General features: G+C 41.9%; 1 protein-coding gene across 3 annotated transcripts in view; it reads left to right on the forward strand.

Moving 5' to 3' along the window:
* PGM1 (phosphoglucomutase 1) overlaps positions 1-23,618 on the forward strand; it is a 56,753-nt gene that overhangs the window by 27,707 nt on the left and 5,428 nt on the right. For all 3 annotated transcript variants that reach the window (XR_004974048.1, XM_036349622.1, XM_036349621.1), the window contains exons 4-9: positions 913-1,038; positions 4,439-4,629; positions 5,783-5,937; positions 9,137-9,252; positions 19,068-19,203; positions 22,519-22,702. Coding sequence is in view for 2 of the 3 variants with exons in the window: in XM_036349622.1 (XP_036205515.1) it covers positions 913-1,038; positions 4,439-4,629; positions 5,783-5,937; positions 9,137-9,252; positions 19,068-19,203; positions 22,519-22,702 (908 nt within the window). In the remaining variant the exon portion in view is untranslated. The remainder of the gene's footprint in view (positions 1-912; positions 1,039-4,438; positions 4,630-5,782; positions 5,938-9,136; positions 9,253-19,067; positions 19,204-22,518; positions 22,703-23,618) is intronic.

Consider the following 23,618-nt stretch of genomic DNA (forward strand, 5'->3'; position numbering starts at 1 on the left):
CTAATATTCAGTAAAATCAAATTACACCATTTTGGGGGCTAAATTGAAACCCCCTGTGTAGGCAGTAGTGTTAATCATTTTGTTGTTAAATATCAAGGTATTAAATTACAGTGATTGATGGAGTAAATGTGAAATTATTCATATTAATCAAATAAGGGTGAGATGGTTGGCAGTGTGACTTGCATTTCAACTTTGCTCTAACATGTATTCTTCCCCCTGGACTGCATTTTTTGTTTGAACCTACCCATGGAGAGCGGACAGTTGCATCTTAACAAAGAGAAGGTGGTACTTTGCCACATCCTGAAGACCTGCTTAGGGTTTAGAAAACATTAGTAGAGGATTTCTTAAATTCTTAAAGTCTTGAAAATGTTCAGACCCCTGAAAATCCAGCAAGACTAAGTTCTTATATTTATTTTATTCCTTTAGTGGTGCATGTGAAAATGATTCATTCAAAAATACTTTTTTTCTGCTTTTTATCATTAAATCGTGATGGCAATGGGCCTGGAAAAAGGAAAGGAAAGTAGGTGTCACATTTTCTGTTATTTATGACACCAAAACACACTTCTCATGAATATGGGTAGGGAGTCAGTGTGGCAGAAAAGCTTGAGTTTACCACCAGGCAAACCTCCGTCAAAAATCCCCTGTGTGCCCCACCCCAGCTGTATGGACAAGCGGTTTAACCTCACAGACCTTGCGTTTCCTTGTCTACAAAATAGGATCAGATCATTTACCTCCCAGGAACATCGTTAGTGTTGAATTCGGGATCCTGTACCGTCCTGGCGCCTGGGGGCTGCTCGGTAATTGGCATTTTAACACAGCCATGGCATGTTTACAGCAATGCCATCATTGCAGAGGAGGACATTTCTAAATGTGCTGAGTGCCTCCATCTTTCAATATTGCCTCTTCCCGCAGTGGAAATTGTGGATTCGGTGGAAGCTTATGCTGCGATGCTGAGAAACATCTTTGATTTCAGTGCACTCAAAGAACTGCTGTCCGGTCCAAACCGACTGAAGATCCGCATCGATGCCATGCACGGAGGTACGGCCGCTTCCCTGCCACGCCCTTCTCCTAGACGCGAAGCTGCTCTCTGCTCTGTGCATCATGATGCTTTAACAAGCCTTTTCTTAAGACTCCCCCTGGCTCTTCTCCCCTCATTTTTAATTTAAATTTATTGGGGGTAACTTTAGTTAATCACATTATATAAGTTTCCGGCATGCAACTTTATTAACACATCATCTGTATATTGCATTGTGTTTCCACCACCTAAAGTCTCATCTCCTTCCATATATTTAACCCCCTGTACCCTCTTCATCCACCCTCCACGCCTTTCCCCTCTGGTAACCACCATACTGTGGTCTGTGTCTATGAGTTTGTTCGTTGCTTTTTGTTTTATAGCCTTCATAGGCCTGAAATCATATGGTTCTTGTATTTTTCCATCTCTGGTATTTTTTAAACAATTATTTTGCAACCATTTCAACAATACCCACAGAAATAAAAATCTGACTGTATGCAGCAGGCAGTAGAGACAGTCCCCACAGCAAGGCGGTGTGAAGGGCAGCGTCTTCACATGAAGCATCGGGTTTGTGTCATGTGCAGCCGTGTTTGTGGGCTCTCCCTGCCTCTCTGAAGATACCTTACATTCTATTCTAAATACCACTCTGTTTCCAAGGGGGCGTTTTGTCATTTACTAGATGTGGTGAACACGCTCCTGAGCCCCACGGCCCCTCTCGCCTGCCCCCGCATGCTCCTTTTCTTAGAAGCGGGCAGAGCAAGCCCAGGATTAAATTCAGGGACAACAGGATGTGTGTCTCTCCCTCTTCTTCCTCTGGGGGTTGTGTGGCCAGGTCAGCAGAGACAGCAGCTGTCGTTACGAAGTGAACCATGAGGTTTTCTTGCTTGTAGGAACACGGGAATTCCTGAGCATTTAGGTTGTCCATTTGTTTTGTAATAATTTAGAATTTTGGGAGCTTTGAGCAGTAGGCTTTTCCTTGGTGTTGGAATCCAGCCGCTTGTCTGGCTGAGAAAGACGTTCTGCTGTGCTGAACCCTTCTGACGATGCTGGTAAGAGCCTCCTGTTAGCACTGCATGACCAGGGTTAGAAAGCCTTCTCCTGGAGGGCTGGCTCTCCCCTCCTGGGACTCCTCCCCTTGGGCCCTAACTTGGCTTTGGAGTCCCATGAATGGGTCTACTTTTTTGTTAAACCTCACCAGAGGCCATGCTTAGAGAGATTAAGGGAGATAGATGATAGATGATAGATAGATAGATAGATAGATAGATAGATAGATAGATAGATAGATAGAGATAGAAATAGAGGTAGAGATAGAGATAGAGATAGAGAGAGAGAGGAACATCAATGTGAGAAACACTGATCGGTTGCCTTCAGCAGAGGCCCTGACTGGGAATTAAACCCGTAACCCAGGCATGTGCCCTGACCGGAAATTGAAGCAACAACATTTTGGTGCACAGGACAGTGCTTAACCAACTGAGCCTTTCCAGCTGGGCTGGTGTACTTCTTTATTCAGACAAAAGCTAGTCTGTTTTTTCGAACCATGCGACAGACATGTATTGAGTACCTACTATGTGTACGCTTGGTGGGTAGGCCTGGACTCAAAGAGCTTGCAGTGCCTGGAGTGATGAGATGGGTAAAAAACTAACATCACCAGGCCCTAGCTGGTTTGGCTCAGTGGATAGAGCACCAGCCTGCAGACTGAAGGGTCCTGGGTTTGATTCCATTCAAGGATACATGCCCAGGTTGCGGGCTCGATCCCCAGCGTGTAGGTGGCAGCCAATCAATGATTCTCTCTCGTCATTGATGTTTCTATCTCTCTCTCCCTCTCTCTTCCTCCTTGTAATCAATATAAATATATATTTTTTAAAAGACTAACATCACCAGGCCAACAAAATGAGGATTAGATAGAATTTCAAGTATTCTCTTTGGGGTGTGGAACAAGGTATAGTTTGACAAGGCAGTATTAAGCAAGGTTTCTTGGAAGAAGCGGCAACCAATTTAGCTTTTATGTAAGGCAGATCGAGGGTGGTGGAAAATCAAGTGATGGCCATTCCCAGTGAGGCAGTGGCTGTAGCAAATGCACGAAGTTTTATATTTTTAAGATGCCACATTAGACGAGTGAGGAAAAGCCTATGTTGGCTCAGGAATGGGACTTATAATGGAGTATTTGCTGAGAGGAGCTGGTCGTGAAGTAGACTTCTTTCTTCAGGCCTTTTTGTAGTTCCTCTAAGGCAGTGGTTCTCAACCTTCTGGCCCTTTAAATGCAGTTCCTCATGTTGTGACCCAACCATAAAATTATTTTCGTTGCTACTTCATAACTGTAATGTTGCTACTGCTATGAATCGCAATGTAAATATCTGATATGCAGGATGGTCTTAGGCGACCCCTGTGAAAGGGTCGTTCGACTGCCAAAGGGGTTGCGACCCACAGGTTGAGAACCGCTGCTCTAATGCCTCCGTTTCTATATCCTTTACAGCCCTGGCTGCCTAGATCTCATTCTGTGTTGTGTCAATCGCTTCCTTAACATGTGGCTCCTAATGGGAGATACACATTCTATTTTGTTCTCATCTCTGCAACATATATTGGTGTCAGTACCTTCCTTGAGGAAAACACATTCTCAATATTTTAGAGATGAATGTTCTTGGTAGTTATGCTGGATGTCACCATAACGTATGGGACTAGTTTTTCCTGATGTTCATTGTTGTAGTTACTGTTTTTATCTGTACTCTTTGGATCAGTTTGTCAGATAACTTGATAGACTAGAAAGATTAGGGCTCTGAATCCCAGCTCCCACTCCTACTGTGTAAGCTTGGGCAAACAGCTTCATATCAGAACCTCAGTTTTCTTTTCTATAAATTGAAGGTGATAATCATAATGCAAACATTTATACCATGTGCCAGTACTGTTTTCAGTGTTTCATATTTATTAACTCTCTTAACCCTGCCAGATAGCTACTACAATTATCCTCATTATGCAGATAGAGGAGACAAAGACACAAAGAGACTAAATAACTTTCCCAGAACTTTACAGCTGGTGACTGGCAGAGCTGGGATTTGAACCTAGGCACTCCGATCCCAGAGTCCATGCTCTTAAACACTGAGTGTGCCACCCTGTGGGCCTTTTCAAGGACTGAGTGAGAAAATGGTTGAGAAGTGTCTGGCACAGGTGTGTCGTAGGGCCTTCATGATGGTCAGCTCCTTCCCTTCTCCCCACTCTTTCCTTCATCAACTGTCCCCACCCTTTCCGACCTAATCTCTCATTACTCCTTTTCTTAGGACCTCCTACTCCAGCCGGGCTTATGTTTCCACTAGCTCCTGCATGCAGTTTGCACATTCTCATTGTTGTGCATGCCATTTTCTACCTCATCCCCAACCCTCACGGACTTTCATAAGCATTATTTTCTGAGTCTTCATTTCATGCTGGTCGCAGTGGTGGGACCGTATGTAAAGAAGATCCTCTGCGAAGAACTTGGCGCCCCTGCAAACTCGGCAGTCAACTGCATTCCTCTGGAGGACTTCGGAGGCCACCACCCTGACCCCAACCTCACCTACGCAGCTGACCTGGTGGAGACCATGAAGACAGGAGAGCATGACTTTGGGGCTGCCTTTGATGGAGATGGGGTGGGTATAAGTGCCTTTACGTGAACTCTGACGCAGGCTAGGCCTGATCCTACAGAGGAGGAAAAGTGGGCTGCACCTGCCAGACCCTGTGGGCCTAGTGAGTGAGAGTCAAGACCTTTCATTGCACCTGGGGTCAGGGCCAAAAAATTAAAAGACCTTCTCAAACAGAAATAAGAGTCCTTGAAATTAACCCATATTTTCTTTTTTAAAAATATATTTTTATGGATCTCAGAGAGAGCAAGGGAGAAGGAGAGAGCAATAGAAACATCAATGATGAAAGAGAATAATTGATCAATTGCCTCCTGCACACCCCCTCCTGGGGATGGAGTCTGCAACCTGGGCATGTGCTCTGACTGGGAATCAAACCGTGATTTCCTGGTTCACTGGTCAGCCCTTAACCACTGAGCCACACAGGCCGGGCAACCCATATTTTTAATTTCAGACATTCATGTTTGCTAAGAGTGGCAGGATATTTAGGGCCTTGTTATGATCTAATGACTACTGATTCATGAGCTGGCTGGGTTCTAGATACCTATCCTAAGATAAGTTTCTATTCTCACCTAAGCTACTTATTCAATCTCTGGAAAGGATTTTGGAAATATAATATCCCCATTTATTCATTTACAACAGCTGAATGATGGAACTATAATGAGAGCATTAACCTTTTATTCCCTCTCTATAATTAAGATTTTTAATATCCACTCTTTTATTTACATTGGTAAACATATACCAGACAAGGAGGAAATGTGTTTTAGGTTTGTATTCTTGATATCTCAGAGATAATAGGCACTACACATGTCTACTTCATTGAAAATATGTATATTCTTTATTGTTGTTTGTTGTTCTTTGACATTAGCTAGATTTATTATTTTCCTGAAATATAAATTTTCCCAGATCAAAATTTGGGGAAGTTGAAGGGGTCCGGAGCAGACACTATTTTGCAACGCATCTTTCTGAGGCAGTGCATGATGGGAGTGGCAATGTACAGATCCATTCGAAACAAAATCCAGTATTTAGAACCCACACTGAATAAATGTATCAGTTTTAAGTTTTATAATTTAAAGTTTCATCCCCTCCCCACCATGTAGGATAGTTTGGTTTCTTCCACAGTTTGACTAAAAGCTCTTCCTTTGAAACCCCCTCTCTCTCAAAGGATCGAAACATGATTCTGGGCAAGCACGGCTTCTTTGTGAACCCTTCAGACTCCGTGGCCGTCATTGCTGCCAACATCTTCAGCATTCCATACTTCCAGCAAACCGGGGTCCGCGGCTTAGCACGCAGCATGCCCACCAGCGGGGCCCTGGACAGGTAGGTCTCTCCGTTCCCCTGGCCCTCCGCAGGCCCTTTTCTGTGCTTGGAACACTCTTCCTCCCCTTCCAGCCAGGGCATCTGATGCTAAATAAGTGCTTATTTTAGGAAGGAATGGGTGAAGTTTTTTCTGGGTGAGATGTCCCATCTCTGTGGTCCCTTAGCACCCTGCACTTCTTCCACCCCAGCATGTACCACGCTGTGTTCTGGTAGCCTGCATTCTTGACTATAAACTTCTACAGAGAAAAGACTGACTAATTCACCATCTTAAACTCCACCTGACCATAGTGTGCCTAGCACATATATAATAGGGGATACACACACATGCACGCACAGAGTTTAGTAAATGAATGATTGAATGTTAATGAATTAATGAATGGATGGCCCTCCCACTGTAGTCAAGACATTATTCTGAAGAGCCATTTCATGTGCAGAGTGTGGGGAAAGAGCAGTTTGAAGTAAGATCAGTGTTTCAAAGAAGCATTCCTCATCCCTCCCTCATCGGATACCCATGTACATACAAACACAGCAAGTGTTCACTCATCAAAAATTGAAATAAATCGAAAGCTCAAATAGTTAAAAAAAATTACATTCAGTTTTTATGAGAAAGGACCCAGTGACAATAAACAGTGGATATCTGTGATTTGCTTATTTATTTATTGTATATAACCTCATTTATAAAGGCTTTAAGGTGGATTATAAGATCACATCTAAAATTATTGAAAACTATCAGTAATAAATAACAAATGAAGGCTAACCAGGGAGAATGTTAATTAGAACATTAGGTGCCTAGTACATGCTGAATGAGTGAATAAAGGACAACTGAATAAATAAAAGGCCATAGCAGGTAGGTAGGAAAGCAGAACGCACATATCTAGGCTCTTATAATAATAACTAATATTTATTGAGCATTACCTTGTGCTAGACACTGAGTACTTGATATGCTGTAAGTCATTAATTCTCAGACCAACCCCATGGGGTAAATGCTATATAAACCCCCTTTACAAGTGGGAAAACAAGAGGGACAAAGAAGTTAAGTAGCATGCCCAAGGTCACCCAGCTAGTAAACGGCTGAGTCAGGACTTAAACCCAGAATCTTTGCTCCTAACCACTGGGCCACGTAGCAGTTTTCTATTGTGGGTTTTGTGTGCATGTGTGTTACAGAATAGTGCTGATGTCAGCTAACAAGAGAATAATGATTAATATTCATATAGTGGTTTGTGTTTTACCCAGTGCTTTTTGACATTTACCATCTCCTCACAGCAATCTTTATTTTTTCTTGTTAATCCTCACCCAAGGATATTTTCCCATTGATTTTTAGAGAGAGTGGAAGGGAGTGGGAGAGACACAGAGAGAGAAACATCAATGTGAGAGAGACACATCGATTGGTTGCCTCCTGCACAAGCCCCAACCAGAGCCAGGGATTGAACCTGCAACCTAAGTACATGTCCTTGACCCTAATCGAACCCGGGACCCTGCAGTTCTCAGGGCCAACACTCTATCCACTGAGCCAAACAGGCTAGGCCAGTGATGGCGAACCTTTTGAGCTCAGCATGTCAGCATTTTGAAAAACCCTAACTTAACTCTGGTGCCGTGTCACATATAGAAATTTTTTGATACATTGGGGCCTTGACTTACGAGTTTAATTCGTTCCGTGACGGAGCTCGTAACTCAAATTACTCGTATGTCAAATCAAAAAGTGAACGAGTGAGACACGTGATGCTGGGCTGATGTTGTGGCGTTCACTGTGACGTTCGCTGCGCCAACTAGCGATGGGGTATCTGAAGCTGGCTCATAACCCGAATTTTAGCTCTCAACTCAAAGCAAAAAATCGGCCGAGAGACGGCTCGTATCTCGAAAAAGTCGTTAGTCAGGACACTCTGACTAGTCGTAAGTCAAGGCCCCACTGTATTTGCAACCATAGTAAAACAAAGATTTATATTTTTGATATTTATTTTATATATTTAAATGCCATTTAACAAAGAAAAATCAACCAAAAAAATGAGTTCGTGTGTCACCTCTGACACGCGTGTCATAGGTTCGCCATCACTGGGCTAAGCCATAGCAATCCTTGTTTTTAAGAAGAAGAAACCAAAAAAGAAGTTAGCTGTCTTGTCTAGGACCCCACAGCTAAATAAGAGCTTGGATCAGAAGAACCCAGGGTTTCTGCCTCTGCATCCTCCACCTAAAGTCGTGAGCTGGTGTGTGGCCACATTGTACATTAGACCTATCAGGTCCTGAAATACTTTCTGCATCATCCAAGAACAGTTTAATTCTAACTTCTGGAAAAACTGATAATCCATATATAGAACCACAATGGAAACACCTCATTACCCAGAAAAAAATTCATTGTATTTCACAGTTTTCAAAATCTTAGATTTCATTTTCCTCAAATGTTAGAATCGAAGCTCGACACTGTTTTGTTAGCATCAGGCAGGTGTTCTGGCAAGCAAACCTCACCAAAACAGTAAATGAAATGTGGTAACTTCCTGTTCAAAGGGAAAGGCATCTAAAAAGAAGTTACTTAAAGAAAGTTTTAAATAATCTAAAGAAATATAGGGAGAAGTAAAAGATGTGTTGGAGGGGACAGGGGACCATGGGTCAGTGTGGATGAAGCTGGTGCAAATGGGAGAGCCTGCTGGGCACTGTCCTTGTGGGGCCTTCTGGTGAAATGAAAGGAATATTCGACTGGCAGCTGAACAGCAGGCACTGGGCATCCTGGCTGTGTGACCTTGGGCTGATCACACAACATTCTGCGCCCTCTTTCCTTCTCTGTAAAATACTGACCTCCTAGACCCCATATTCTATTATTTTGTAATTATAAGTACATCAAAACATCATTCTTTTGTTCTTTATAGAATAGTTATAGATGTTGACTATCTCCAAAACATGTGCGTTTAAATAGCCTCCCAAACAGCCTTGCACATTTTGCTCCTGTTGCTTCTTCTAAGATATTAAAGTCAGTGAGCTGAACTATTTCTTTCTCCTTCCTCTTCTACCCCCTCCTCTGAGTCCACATAGAATAGCCCATTGTGCACAAGTTTTCTCTGACGCTTTTCCACCAATCCTAGAATTGTGTCTACCTCTGAGCAGCGCTAAATGGGACCCTTGATTACAATAATGGTTGCTATTTTCCATCCCTTACATGGCTATGCTAACAGTCCTGCTGTGATGTAACTTTGATTTCATGCCTTTGAAGGGTGGCTAATGCTACAAAGATCGCTTTGTATGAGACCCCCACTGGTTGGAAGTTTTTTGGGAATTTGATGGATGCAGGCAAACTGTCCCTTTGTGGGGAGGAGAGCTTCGGGACCGGTAAGTGCACAGCCCTGCGCTATCCCTTTCTTTTCCTGTAAACACTACCTGCGGTGAAAGCTTAGACAGCTAGGGCCGCACTGAAATAGCAACGGTAGCTGATGCATCCTAAATCAGGATGCAACTTATTTCTAACAACCCTGATGAAGTGTACACGTTTGAAAAGCGGGAAGCATGTTCAGCCAAGGAGGGCTAATTTTACTTTCAGGAGGATCACATCTACCGAGACAGGAAGCTTGGGGCCCTTCTCGGCAGCCTGGTCATTGAGTCTGTGGGGACTTAACAGAGTGATAAACATATTTTTCTTCCCTCGGTGGTCAAGGAAACCTTTATAAATGTTTTCATTTCTAGGAAGAAATATGGTAGAGCGAGTCAGTTTTTCATTTTTATTTAAGGGAAGGTTTCAGCACAGCATTAAATCATTCTCTTTAATAGGCCCAGGTTTTCTATAGCAACGAGTTGTGATTTATTGAGGTTAAATGAAGGGAGACCATTAGGGTGGAACTAAGTTGCTAGGTGATCAAGAAATTAAAACTACTTTCTTAACATTGAGGATGTATGTGTAAATTGTGGTATAATGAAAGAGTGGGATGTGGTATGCTTGGGGGATGCCCAAACACCCTTACACCCCACTTTCTGTGCTCTCCCTCCTTTTCCTTGCCTATTCGATGTTTACCTGAAGTCCCACCTCTGTGACCTTCCCCACTACCCATCTTACCTACATCGATCTCTCTTCCTTTCCAAGCATCCATTTCGCTGTGTGGCCCTTTCCTACGCGTTAGTCTCCAGCTAGGTTGCAAGGTACTTCAGTGGCCATATTTCTTCTCCTCCTGTTCCCTCTACCCCATATTTTGAAGTAAAAGGACCAATGTTCTTTGTCCTTCAGTATTCTACTTCCATTCTTTAGCAAAGAAAAGAAGACCAAAATCTAGTGTTCTGTGAGTCTCGCCACTGAGTTGCAGTTCATTTGAGGTTAAACAGAATAGAATGCTGATTTCATTTATTATCCCACAAGTCCTGGGGTAGGGTGGAAATTTTGAGACACCTATTTATAAAATTATAAGCAATTTAATATCCTTAGGGGAGTGGCAATACTTCTCGGTATTGAATTGGCTTGATAGAATTGTAGGGTTTTAAGAAAGATGAATGAGTTGCAGCATTGAACAGTGTCCACAAAGAAGGCTGGATGATTTCCCAAGGTTCTAGGTCCACTTAGGGTACCGCTCCAGTGGTTCTTAACCTTCTGGCCCTTTAAATGCAGTTCCTCATGTTGTGACCCAACCATAAAATTATTTTCGTTGCTACTTCATAACTGTAATGTTGCTACTGTTATGAATTGTAATGTAAATATCTGATATGCAGGATGGTCTTAGGCGACCCCTGTGAAAGGGTCGTTTGACCGTCAAAGGGGTCACGACCCACAGGTTGAGAACTGCTGGCTTAGACCTTTCCTACCTCATAAGGTATGGGTGATGCTACATTACTCCACAGGACACTAGATGAATAACCAATGAATCTGTGAGGTGGCCTCCTCCCATGAAATTCCCCCTAGTGTTACCCAGAGCAAGCTTGGTACCAGTCATTCTTCTTTATGGATGAAGCTGTCTTTGGAGGCAAACACCATGTCTAAATCTTTGGTGTTCTAACCCTATGTACCTGTTTCAAATGAAAGAGAAAAGTCTAGAACAAGGCTTCCCAGGGTGTTTGGAAGTCTAGAACGAGGTTTCCCATGAGAGGGTTCTGAGTTCAGTGATGACTGGGAAAATTGGATATACCTCTCTATCTTGGCGATTCATATTATTAGCATAGGAAGATTCCAAAACATTCCACTGTAAGAAATCCTGTTTGTATGGTTTTAGCTAAACTGAGTCAAGTGCCTGCCTCTTTTATTTGGTGATATATCCAGTAACTTCTTGCTCCACAGGCCCCTGTGGGCATCACTGGTCCAGGTGAGTCAGAGCCCTGGAGCCCACTAGGCATCCCCTGTATTGAGTGACCGGGGATAGGCTTGAAGACGGCACAGCACAAGCTGCTCCGCTTTCATGTGCCAGGCCTACAAGGACTGGAAGGCAGCCCTCAGGTTCTCTCTTCTCCAGGCCATCCTCATGTCACATTACTTACCTACCCAGCACCAGCTTCTGGGTGCTCCCAAGTTCACCAGTGCTCCTCTTAGGAAATCAGGTGCCCTCTGGGCCTCCAGGGTTGACTGGTAGGTAAGAAATAGAGTGGGATGATTATTTCCAGGGAACTGGGCTCTGAACTGTGCTTGATATGACCTTCACTTATGTTAGCTTTTAGGACATTTTATAATACTGTTTGGCCCATATAATGTTATAGATAATTAAACCCCTTTGAGTTTTTACTCAAGAGCATTTGGCAAGAAAAGTTTCCTATGTGACATTTGTGGAATTGATTTCTTTAAACCCAAGTATTTGACTTAAAAAAATATATATATATATATATATATATATATATATATATATATATATATTTATTGATTTCAGAGAGGAAGGAAGAGGGAGAGAGAGAAACATCAAGGATGAGAGAATCATTGATTGGCTGCCTCCTGCACGCCCCCTACTTGGGATCAAGCCCCCAATCCAGGCATGTGCCCTGACCAGGAATGGAACCATGACCTCCTGGTTCATAGTTCAACGTTTAACCATGGAGCCACACTGGCTGGGTCCAAATATTTGACTTTAAATTTCCTGTTAATGTTTGTTCTTGTTTATTTATTTTTCAACCCACTCAACAAATACTAAGTGCCAACCATGGTTCTGTCTTCCCTTAGATATCTTTTTTATTCAAATAGAATGCATCATGAGAAGAATTCGTAAGCTCTTTCTCTCTCTCTTTGAAAAAAAGAAAATTATTTTGTAATATTTCTGAGATAAACATTTTAGAAATCAGACTGATAGCCATGGGTCTCCACTGCTGTGAATGAGTGCAGCTGAACTTACTTAACTTCTGTTCTCCTAACTTATAGAGGAGTTAATTTCTACCTTCCACATCCCTTGATGGCAAATGTTTCTAACAGTTTCTTTACAGAGTTTCTCAGGGTTGATATTAGTGATTCTAAAAGCTTTGAAATATTTGAATTCTGTAGCTTAATTGAGTATAGGGTCATTGATTTCTGCATTTTCCCAGGCCAGATCAGAGGCAGTTTCTCAGAGAGCCTCCCTAACCTTCCAGAGTGGGTCACATCCCCTTGGCACCACACACTTCTTTGTTGCACGTATTGCAGCTGTAATTTTTACATTTATTTATGATTACTTGATTAATGTCTTCTAGCTCCTCTAGATATAATTTCCACGAGAACAGGAGCCACGTTTGTCTATTTTCTCCACCATATCCCCAGAGCCTCCTATAAAGCCCAGCACATAATAGGTGCTCAGCAAACATTCATTGAACGAATGAGAGAATGCACTATTCATGTGGCACCCTCTTTTACAAACAGAATCCTGGTGTTAGAAAGGAAAGGACTTTAAAAGTCACCCGATGCAATGTTTTATGTGTTGCTGGAATCGTAAGTGGCCAGTCAGTGTTCTTCTGCTTAAATACCCGCCTCAGTGGAGAACCCCCACCTCACCCTTGCAGCAGTCCGCAGCTCTTACGTGGACTCCCCACCACCCACATTCCATAGTCCAGAGTTGGGACCAAAGGTCTTTGTGAGAAGAGATGAGCTTTTATAGAAGAAAAAGGGTACAAAGGAGTCAGACTTCAGAAGAACTGGCTCACCAAATAAAACAAACCACTAGCATTTAAAAGCCCAAGCCCTGATATTACCAATGTTACCAACTATACATTAGTTTGTTTATGTTGGAGATACAGCAACTATCTCACTGGATTATCATAGCCAAAGAGGCTGGGACACTCCCTCTGACATCAGCATTACAGACACTAGGGATAAAGGTGTGTTTTTGTTACGGACTCAGACATGGGCACTAGAACTAGACAGCGTGAACCTGTTATTTTGGTTGATCTCAGGGTGCAAAGTTATTTTCACCCCCTAACTGTGGATGATGATGTACATGTTTATACACAATGGCAAAGGGCAAGGTGGTCAGTTCTGTTCCACCTTGAACTTATTGGGAAGGTGATCTAAAGTGAAGCCACTGAATAGAATAGACAGTCACTACTTTGAAACTCGTCCTCAGGAAAATGGGGCCTTGGGAAAGAGGAATAGGGAGCCAGGTTGAATATCAACTTGATGTCCCATGGAACTATGCTGGTAAATTATGATAGGGCCAGGTGTAGAGGTTAGCATCATTTCCCCCCAAACCATCTTTAAAAGGTCCTAGTGCCGATGCATCAGATAGGAGTGATAACTTGAAGAAGTGCACCATTCGTGCTTTGCAAATTTTTTTTAATTTTACCTCCATGAAAAGACCTTCATATTTGTACTTCTTTTCATCAATTCATTCCTCAAATATGTATGGAGTTTCAACTGTACCCCAGATGCTGGGGGATGCTCTGGGGGCACAGTGTGGTCCTGGTGGAGGGCTCTGTGGAGTCCATATTTGGGGAAGGAAGTCAGATCCTGGCCAGGTAATTACAGGTGTGCAAAATGATAGAAGGCACGGGAGCTTTATTCTCAGGCACCTAACTTGTTTCTGTTGTGTAGACGATCAGATTTTCTACCTAGTTCTCTGCCTGTTCTAATCTGCAATCTCTTGAGCACATTTCCCTGTAGGTTAAAACCCCATGGGAAGGTTGGCACATCCCATCTCTGAAGTTCCCAGAGAGAATACCCCAATAGAATGAGGCTAATACGCTAATTATAAGAAACTCAGTTCAGTTGTTACCCGCACGTCTGTCTCCCTCACCTGTATGTCTGTGCTCATCTATGAGGGCAGGGAGCACGTCGTACTCACCTGGATATTTTCTCATGTACTTGGAGCATGAAGGCACTGATTCCTGTTTCTCGAGCGTAAAATGGAGTTTGGGTTAAGACACAGTTCCTGCTCGTCAGATGCCTACTATGTTTCTCCATAGGAAACGAAGTTCCAGGGGGCAGTCCCCAGCCAGTGCGGGATTAATTACTAAGTGGAAAGTTTGGGGGTGACTGGGAGGAGCCCCTCTGGGGCTGGTGTGATCTGGAAAAGGCTTTCTGAGGAGCTTAGCTGGCCTTTCAGAGTGAAGTCCTCTGTGCAATGAAAGCCAAAGAGGACAGGACTCCTGAACCTCCCAGCCAGTCAACTGGGGTCTGACCATTGTTTGGGGAAAACCTTATTGAGAGCTGACTGTATGCCAGGCACTAGCCGGGTACCACTCACCGTCTAGGGTGGGGTAAGCAGAGACAGGCTGGGATGGAATACTGGTAAGCACAAAGGCGAGAAGGAAAGCATGCTGCATTGAGTAAATTTTAAAGTAGTTGGAGAAGTTGCTAGCCAGGTACATGTGGAGTAGCAATTTCCAGGCAGAAAGAACAGCATATTTAGGAGACTGCAGGAGAGCTAGAGACGGGCAGAGAAAGAGAGAGACAGAGAGAAAGACAGAAAGACAGACCCTAGAGCTTTCACAGAACTCTGTGTGGCTCTTTTTTAGCTGCCATGTCCCCATCCGCCGGCCTGTCAGTAGGAGGGGACAAGAGCCAGGTCCCTCCTGAGATGCGTAGACTAGTCAATGGAACCTAATCCCTAAACCGTTAGCTTTTGGCTCCCTCTGCAAGGGTTGACATTTTTCTTGGCTGAGGCTCAGAATGTGCCCTGACTGAGCCGAGTTTATACTTATCACAAGGTGCTGATTAGGCTGAAGTCAAGTGACAGGTGGTTGAAGATGCTGAAAGAGCAGAATCCCCATGTGCTCAGTCGGTCCCTGAGCTAGACCACGTAGGAAGAGACCTATGTGACACCCTCGGCCGCTTTGTGTCAGCGGTGCTTGCTGACAGTGCTCTCCTCCTTCTCACAGCGAAGTGAGCGCAGTTTTGCTTAGTTTATTTTAAAGTTAAAGAAATCATATCAGTAAATCACATTTATAATAGGAAAATTAGATAAGGAAGAAGAGAAAAACATTGCAATCCCACTGCCAGAGAAAAGAGCATATTGAATTGTATTCTTTCATTTTCTTCCCCAAATGTACATTTAAAAACATCATTTTTGAAAACTTAATAGGGTAGTGGAAAACTATAATTTCCCCTAAGCTTTTTTTATTGGTACCCTTATTCATAATGGTATCCTATATTTATGAAGTACTTGGCCATTTATAAAATATTTCCACTCTATCACAGTAATGCCTTAAAATTGTGTGAGAAAGGGGGCTTTATCCCCATTTTATAGTTGAAGAAACCAAGGTTCAGAAAAGTTAAGTGACTTGTCCAAATGTCAACAGTGTCTAGATAACAGTCTCAAATTTAGGTTTTCTGATTCTTACGTATAAAGCATTTCCATTGAACCACAACTGCCACAATTGTAAAAACAATAGCTTTAGGAACACCTTTTTTTTCCGTAGTAACTTGTCATCATTCATGAGAACCTCAGGAAAATGAAATTTACCCAGACTTCCTGAGTATTAGAGTTTTGATACATCCAAAGTGATCAGTGTAATTAATCAGAATTTCCAAAGAGACTGGGGATCACACAAATAGAATAGAATATTTGTTTATGTTATCCAAGGCAGATATTTTGTGTATAACATTAAGTGTGTAATTTAGTTATCTTCAAGTAACTTGATCAGAGTTGGGCAAGATTTTTAGATTTTCTTATCATTTTCACATAAAAGAAATGTAAATTCTTTATTTAGAGCAGGAAAAGCACAAAGGAACATTGCCTCCTATACTTTCAGTTTAGCCTAAAACAAAACAAACAAAATAAAAGAAAGGAAAAAAAAAGAAGGAAAGCAGAAAAGAAATCTGAAGAGTGAACAGACAAGTAATTCCAACATATATGCTTCTGTGATGAATTCTTGGTATGTATAATGGGGAAGCTCCCAGGATCTTGCTTCCCAGCATGAACTATTATAAAACACTAGAGGCTCGGTGCACAAATTCATGCACCAGTTGGGGTCCCTCAGCCTGGCCTGCGGGATCAGGCTGAAACCAGCTCTCTGACATCCCCCGAGGGGTCCTGTATTGTGAGAGGATGCAGGCCAGGCCAAGAGACCTCACTGGTGCACAATAGGGGTCAGGGAGAGATGCGGGAGGTTGGCCAGTGGGGAGGGACTGCAGGAGGGCTCCAGGGCATGTCCGGCCCATCTTGCCCAGTCCTGATCGGCCGGACCCCAGCAGCAAGCTAACCTACTGGTTGGAGCATCTTTCCCCTGGTGGTCAGTGCACGTCATAGCGAGCAGTTGAGTGGCCTTGGTATATCATTAGCATATTATGCTTTGATTGGTTGAATGGCAGACCAGTCGACTGGACACTTAGCATATTAGGCTTTTATTATATAGGATATCATTATTTGCAAAAGCTCTAAGAATCAGAGAGCTAACTTTTTATTCCTTTAAATAGCAGTAAAGGCAAATAAAAGTCCATAGATAATAAAATTAGGTAAACATTTCCAAAATATGTTATACAATGCACTAAAAGTCTTACCTAATATCTCTAGATTTGCCAGCATCCAGGTTTTAAGAACTGTTATTTCTAAAAGCAGTAACTTATTAAAGAGAAAATCTTTTGAAAGAAAAAAATTGTGTGTTCTTATGAGCTGAAAGTGAGAGAAAATGTTGGAGTAGATTAATTAATTGATTAATTTATTCATGCACTTCTTCACAATTAGCTATTTATACAGTGTTTCATGTGCTATGTTAATTAGCAGACTGAGTTACAAGGATAAATAAGAGATGCCTCCAAGAAATACATGGTTGGTGGGCTGAAAGATTCATAAATAGATGATTGAGGCTCAAGGAAGATGGGGATGCACCAGATGTTTTGAGCGGGTCACTATCAGAGAAGAGAGAGAAAGTAGCTCATAACTGCCTATGGAAGCTGGGCGCTCGTCTCAGAGATGAGAGGTCACTTTGAGCTGGGTCTAAAAGGATGAAGAAGGAAGGAAACAAACCTACCACATGCCTACTACCTAGCTAGCACTGCGCTAGATACTCTGACAATTCTAAGAGGAATAAGATCCAGTGGGGAGTCGAGAAAGGCAGACAAGCCCATAAATAACTCAAGGCATGATAATATGCAAAGCACTATTAGAGAGGGATCTTATGGAGTCCTATTCAAAATCAGAAAGTAGAGCTCAACATTGTTTTTTGTTTTGTTTTTTAAGAATAAGGACATTTATGGCAAAAAAACGAGAGTCCTGTTCCACATGGGGCTCTTGGTAAAGGATTTCCATGCATATAAGCACATCCAAAGCATTCAATTTGTTATTTTGAGTAAAGATTTTAGCCAGAGACAGATGTACCATAGCTTATTTAACCAAATTCTTATTGATTAAAGAAAGATGTCTTAATATTGGAGTAGCTGGATCCACAAGTAGGTCCATTTTTAAGGCTTTGATACTTTTTGCCAAATTGCTCTCCAGAAGGACTTTACCCCTCCCAGAAACCCCATGTTGGAGTTCTATTTCCCTCACCCCTCTCCCAATACGTGGTGTTCTCATTTTGAAATCTGTGGCCATTTGTCAAGCAAGTGGCAGTTTCTTATTGTGGTTTTAACTTTATTTTCTCAAAAACAGTGCTAGCTTTTTATTTTATTAATTGGGAACCTGTATTTTTTTCTTTAGTGAGTTATGTATTTATATCCTTGGCCTGTTTTTCTATTGAGGTTTTGCTTTTTTTCTTGTTAAATATAAGAATTTTCCTATTCTGAGTATATTAAACATCTACTTTACATTGCAAATGTGTGTGTTTTTTAAAAATATTTTTATTGATTTCAGAGAGGAAGGGAAAAATATTTCTATTGATTTCATAGAAATATCAATGATGAGAGAGAATCATTGATTGGCTGCCTCCTGCATGCCCCCTACTGGGGATCAAGCCTGCAACCCGGGCATGTGCCCTGACCAGGAATCGAACCGTGACCTCTTGGTTCATAGATCGATGCTCAACCATTGAGCCTCGCTGGCCGGGCTGCAAATGTGTTAAATTTTTAAGTTTTCAAATGACCTTTTAGTTTTATCTATAGTAGCTTTACTAATAGAAATGCTAATCTTTATGTAGACTAATACATTGATTTTTTTTCTTTATGAATTCTGAATTTACATGTATTTATTACCACCAAGATTTTAAAAAAAGCATTTATATATTTTTATAGTATTTAAAGCTTTCCAATTTTCACATTTGAATATGCCATCTATTTATCTATCTATCTTTTTTTTTTTAGTATGGTGTTTTATTGGGGGAAAAACTTGATTTTTTTTTTAAAACTATCTAGCTACTTAACCAAATACTATTTAAAAAGTAATCTATTTTTCTCCTACAGCCCTGAAGAGGTACCTTTCTGATATATTCAAATCTCATACAGATTTAGACCTCTTCCTAGGTGCTTCATTTTGTTCCATTGAACTATCAAATTATTTTAATTATGGAAAAATTTTAATGGTTTTATTCTCTGCTGTTTTTTTATTTAAGATTTATTTTTTTCACCACTCACTTGAACACTTTATCATTACTATGTCAAATTTCACCAGATTATTCCACTGACATTTTTATTGACATTTGCCTTAAATTTTTAAAATTACTTTGGGAGGCATCAACTTCTTTTCAATATTATGTTTCTTTATTTAATATGTGATTCCTTCCGTGTACCCAAGTTTTTCAGTGAAGTTTTAATTTCTATTTGGCTGGATCTTCATGTTTACTGTTGAGTTTATTCCCAAGTATTTTGGAGAAATCATGTTTCTCACAGCTGTTTGCTCTCCCCCGACCAGGTTCTGACCACATTCGTGAGAAAGATGGTCTCTGGGCTGTCCTTGCTTGGCTCTCCATTCTAGCCACCCGCAAACAGAGTGTGGAGGACATTCTCAAAGATCATTGGCAGAAGTATGGCCGGAATTTCTTCACCAGGTAAGCCACAGCCTGGCTGGGGGGTGAGGTAGGGTGTGGAAGTGGGCAGAGAGAATTCTCCTGCATACAGATTCTTTCCTGTCTTAACCGATAATAAAACTCTAGTTCATCCAGCCTCTACCAACTGGGGATTTTAAAAATAATTCAGTCAGGTCAAGATGAAGTCAGCCTTTATGTTATCCATAAAGAACGAGGCTTACAAGATTTAGTTAACATTATTCAAGAGAATAAATGTTTTTAAAGCCTTTTAAATGTACCTCTCAAGTGGACATGATAACAGCGTTGGATTTAGATTCAGAAAAATGGATTCAAATTTATTTCTGCCCCTTAATAGATTGGGAAGTCATTTAACCTCTCTCTGTACTCAGTTTTCTCATTCGTGGGAATGGAAATAACAGTCCAGCTATTGAGTAAATTAAATGAAATATAAATCTGAAAGTGTTTTATAAACTCTGGGGCACTAAAAGTACGGAAACTTTTTTCTGAAATTATGGAAATGACTATGCTTAGTCCAAATTAACTTTTCTGACTCATTAAAATAAGTCCCCAAAGGCTGTGTACTTGTCAATACTTCATTCATTGATTCAACAAATATTGATTGTGTACCTACTTTTCACCAGGCCACTAGCGATTCAGCAGTGAACAAAATATTTAAAATACTTAGCAATTCTTCTGTAACGAGCATACTTCTATTTTTAAAAACATTCACTTATTATTATTACCAGTAGTGCTTTTCATTAGTTTCAATTTCCCTTTCCCCAATATGTGTGAAGATTTAACAAAATTTCTCCTGGACCTCTAAGGAAAGGAAATATGAGAAAAAAAAGATATTAGGTAAATTATTTATCTGTGAAAAACAGTTCTAATTTCTCTGGACCTGTTTGCCTTTTCTATAAAATAGGCGAGTTAAATTAGAGAATTGAAAAAATATATCACAGTTATGAGAGTCCGTGATCTCTGGATAATAAAAAAAGAATTCAACCTTTAGCAACTTGGCCTCCTTCATCAGAATTCTTTCATCAACTTTGGACAAGTTCAATGTTCTCTTCTTCCTCCAAGTTACTCTTTTGTGGGAGGTATAAGTAATGACTGCCACACGGTAGCCTGGGAAGGCAAGGATCTCCATTCTCTAAGGACCAGAAAAACCTGGTAATTCAGAACAGTCGTCATGAACTCTCTAGAGCATATAGTATCACAAAAGCAGAACCCCGTCTGTTGTCATGCTCCTTGGTATCATCAAACACCTAGCTCATAGTTGACACTTGTAAGTATGCTTTGAATAGACAAATGAATGAGTTAACAAGCAAACAGTAGCCAAGGTGGAATAATGTTAGGAAGGCTTGTTTAAAGAAAGGGTCCCCCTTGACTGAGTTAAAATCTCTATCTAAAAACTATTTTAACATATTTTTATTAATGTCAAATAACTGCTAACCAAGTATTGCAATAAATGTTGCAAATAAAGTTCTTAGAACCTGCACTGATTGTTAGTTAAGACGCCGTTGTAGTCCACTTTTTTTGTTGTTGTTGTTAATCCTCACCCGAGGATATTTTTCCATTGATTTTTAGGGAGAGTGGAAGATAGAGGGAAAGACAGAGAGAAATGTCAATGTGAGAGAAACACATCAATTGGTTGCCTCCTGCAGTAGCCCTGACCAGGGCCTGGGCCAGTGAGGAGCCTGTAAACAAGGTACATGCCCTTGACGGGAATTGAACCTGGGACCCTTTGATCCTCAGGCTGACGCTCTATTCGTTGAGCCAAACCAGCTAGGGCCGTGGTAGTCCACTTTTGTAGAACAAAAGTGCTAGGCACGTTTGCACACATTGCTTCATGTCAGCCACAGAACAGTTATTAATAAGGCAGCTGAGAATTCTGAGAGATGAAGCAACTTGCCCATAGCCCCACAGTTAGTCACCAACAGAGTCTGGATTCATAGTTTGTTCTGTCTGATTCCGAAGCCCACATTCTTTCCATTATACCACTCTGTGCCTAGGATTTATAGAACATTTCCCCTGAACACCCAAAGGTCACAGATGTAAAGCACAAACACCTGGTTGTAATTTCTGGCTGTTTATCATTTTAACTGGGGGAAAGAGCTGACTCCAAGATGAAGGCGACTGCTGTCCTTGATTCATAGAATCCTGGAGCCAGAATAGGTTGTCCTCCATTCCCTGGTATTTCTCATGTCTCAGAGGTGTCACCTTGCGCATGTCATATTTGTTTCACTATTGCAAATAAATATAGACTCTGCTATCGTGAGCCTCTACAAAATAACTCTCTCAAGAGGGTGTGTGCCACTAGATCAAGAAAAGCATCCTCCTGAGAAAGAAGTCAGACTAGTTCTCGGAGGAAAAACAGTAGTCATAGAATTTCATTCCTGGTGCACTTTTTTTTCTTGGTTCTTTTTAAAAAATTTTAATTTAATTTTAAAAATTTATTTCTTAATCCTCACCCAAGGACATGCCTATTGATGAGAGAGAGAGAGAGAGAGAGAGAGAGAGAGAGAGAGAGAGAGAGAGAGAAGATATGAGAGAGAAACATCAATTGGCTGCCTTCCCATATGCGCCCAGACTGGGGATGGAACTTACAACCTCAGTATGTGCGTTGACTGGGAATCGAACACTCAACCTTTTGGTGCATGGGGCAACGATCCAACAAACTGAGCCACGCAGTCAGGGATTTCTTGGTCCTTTTGCATCCACTCCAGGTCACCTCTGTCAGGGTGAACCCAAAGCAGTTTGGATTAAAATCACCTCTCACTGAAAGGACGGAGGCATTTCAGATGGAAAGAGTTGGGGTTTGGCTCCTTCATCTGGTCAATAAAAACTTGGCCCTACTTTAGGAAGCTCCTGTGGAGACTGGAACTCTCCTTCGCCAAAATCTCAGCAGCCTCGGGCCGGTCCCAGCCTGGGAGCAGTGCCAGCACTGATCCCACAGAAGCTCCGAGCTCTGGAAGAGAAGCTGCCTGAGTCACGTGCTCCTTTGTGCAGAGTTCCCGAGAGATAACAGGGCTTTTAATTCTACCTCCTCAGGATGTGATGGTTACATGTTAGATAGTATCTCTCAAAAGCCTTTGAAGCTCCTTCGAGCTTTCTTCTGTGGAAAAGCTCCTAACCCTTCCCTGAAATCCTCCGATCCCTTCCTTTCATCCCTGGCCTGCTCCATCCCCGGGGACTGACAGGCTCATCTTTTTGCCAGCTTCTTCTGAAGTTAGGTGGTTTGGGAGAGGGCCAAACACATGATGAAGAAAGTGCCGATATACGTTGGTGGGATTGGAGGCAGCCCGCGGGTCTCAACTTCGTGACTTCTTCTTCCAGGTACGATTACGAGGAGGTGGAGGCCGAGGGCGCCAACAAAATGATGAAAGACCTGGAGGCCCTGATTTCTGATCGCTCCTTTGTGGGGAAGCAGTTCCCAGTGGGTGACAAAGTTTACACCGTGGAGAAGGTCGATAACTTTGAATACAGTGATCCAGTGGACGGAAGCATTTCGAGAAATCAGGTAGGAACAGACTTGTATGGGAGAAAAGCCTTAGAACGCCATCTCTGAAATCTCAAGGGAAAAACAGGAAAAGGCCTTATGGTCATTTCTCTCCTGCTGCCCTGTTACCTAGGGTAGCTCTTCTCAACTGGTTTTTGGCTGCATCACACGGTGTGCACATGTTCTCACAGGGGAAGTGGTTTCGCCCAGGTTGTTTGCACTCCCCTCGGCCCTCATCCTGCAGTGCTTAGCCTAGATTCCAGGAGGGGGTGGGGAGGTTGTACCTCTAGAACAGCGGTTCTCAACCTGTGGGTCGCGACCCCTTTGGGGGTCGAATGACCCTTTCACAGGGGTCGCCTAAGACCATCAGAAAACACATATTGAATATATAATTACATATTGTTTTTGTGATTAATCACTATGCTTTAATTATGTTCAATTTATAACAATGAAAATACATCCTGCATATCATATATTTACATTACGATTCATAACAGTAGCAAAATTACAGCTATGAAGTAGCAACGAAAATAATTTTATGGTTGGGGGTCACCACAACATGAGGAACTGTATTAAAGGGTCGCAGCATTAAGAAGGTTGAGAACCACTGCTCTAGAATCACATGCAAGATGTTGTGTTGAGTGTGTGTGCAGAGAGGAGCTCCAGGATCTAAAAACAAACAAACAAAGAACTGCAGCCTTAGGAATCAACCCTCCTCGTTTCCTTCAAGAGATTATAGCAGAGAGCCGGCGTGAGAGTCATTTTTATAGACTGATATATTCCAGTTTTTAAGAAAGAAGAGAAAGAGATAAGCCATTCACAGAAACATTCACTGTTATTATCTGCAGCACGTGACTCACAGCCAACCCTGACCTCACGCCTGCGACCTGGGCCGTGTCTGGATGGAGATAGCGCGGTTAGGGTTTCCCGCTTTGGG

Source organism: Myotis myotis, unplaced genomic scaffold (genome assembly GCF_014108235.1).
Source record: "Myotis myotis isolate mMyoMyo1 unplaced genomic scaffold, mMyoMyo1.p scaffold_m19_p_2, whole genome shotgun sequence".
NCBI lineage: Eukaryota > Metazoa > Chordata > Mammalia > Chiroptera > Vespertilionidae > Myotis > Myotis myotis.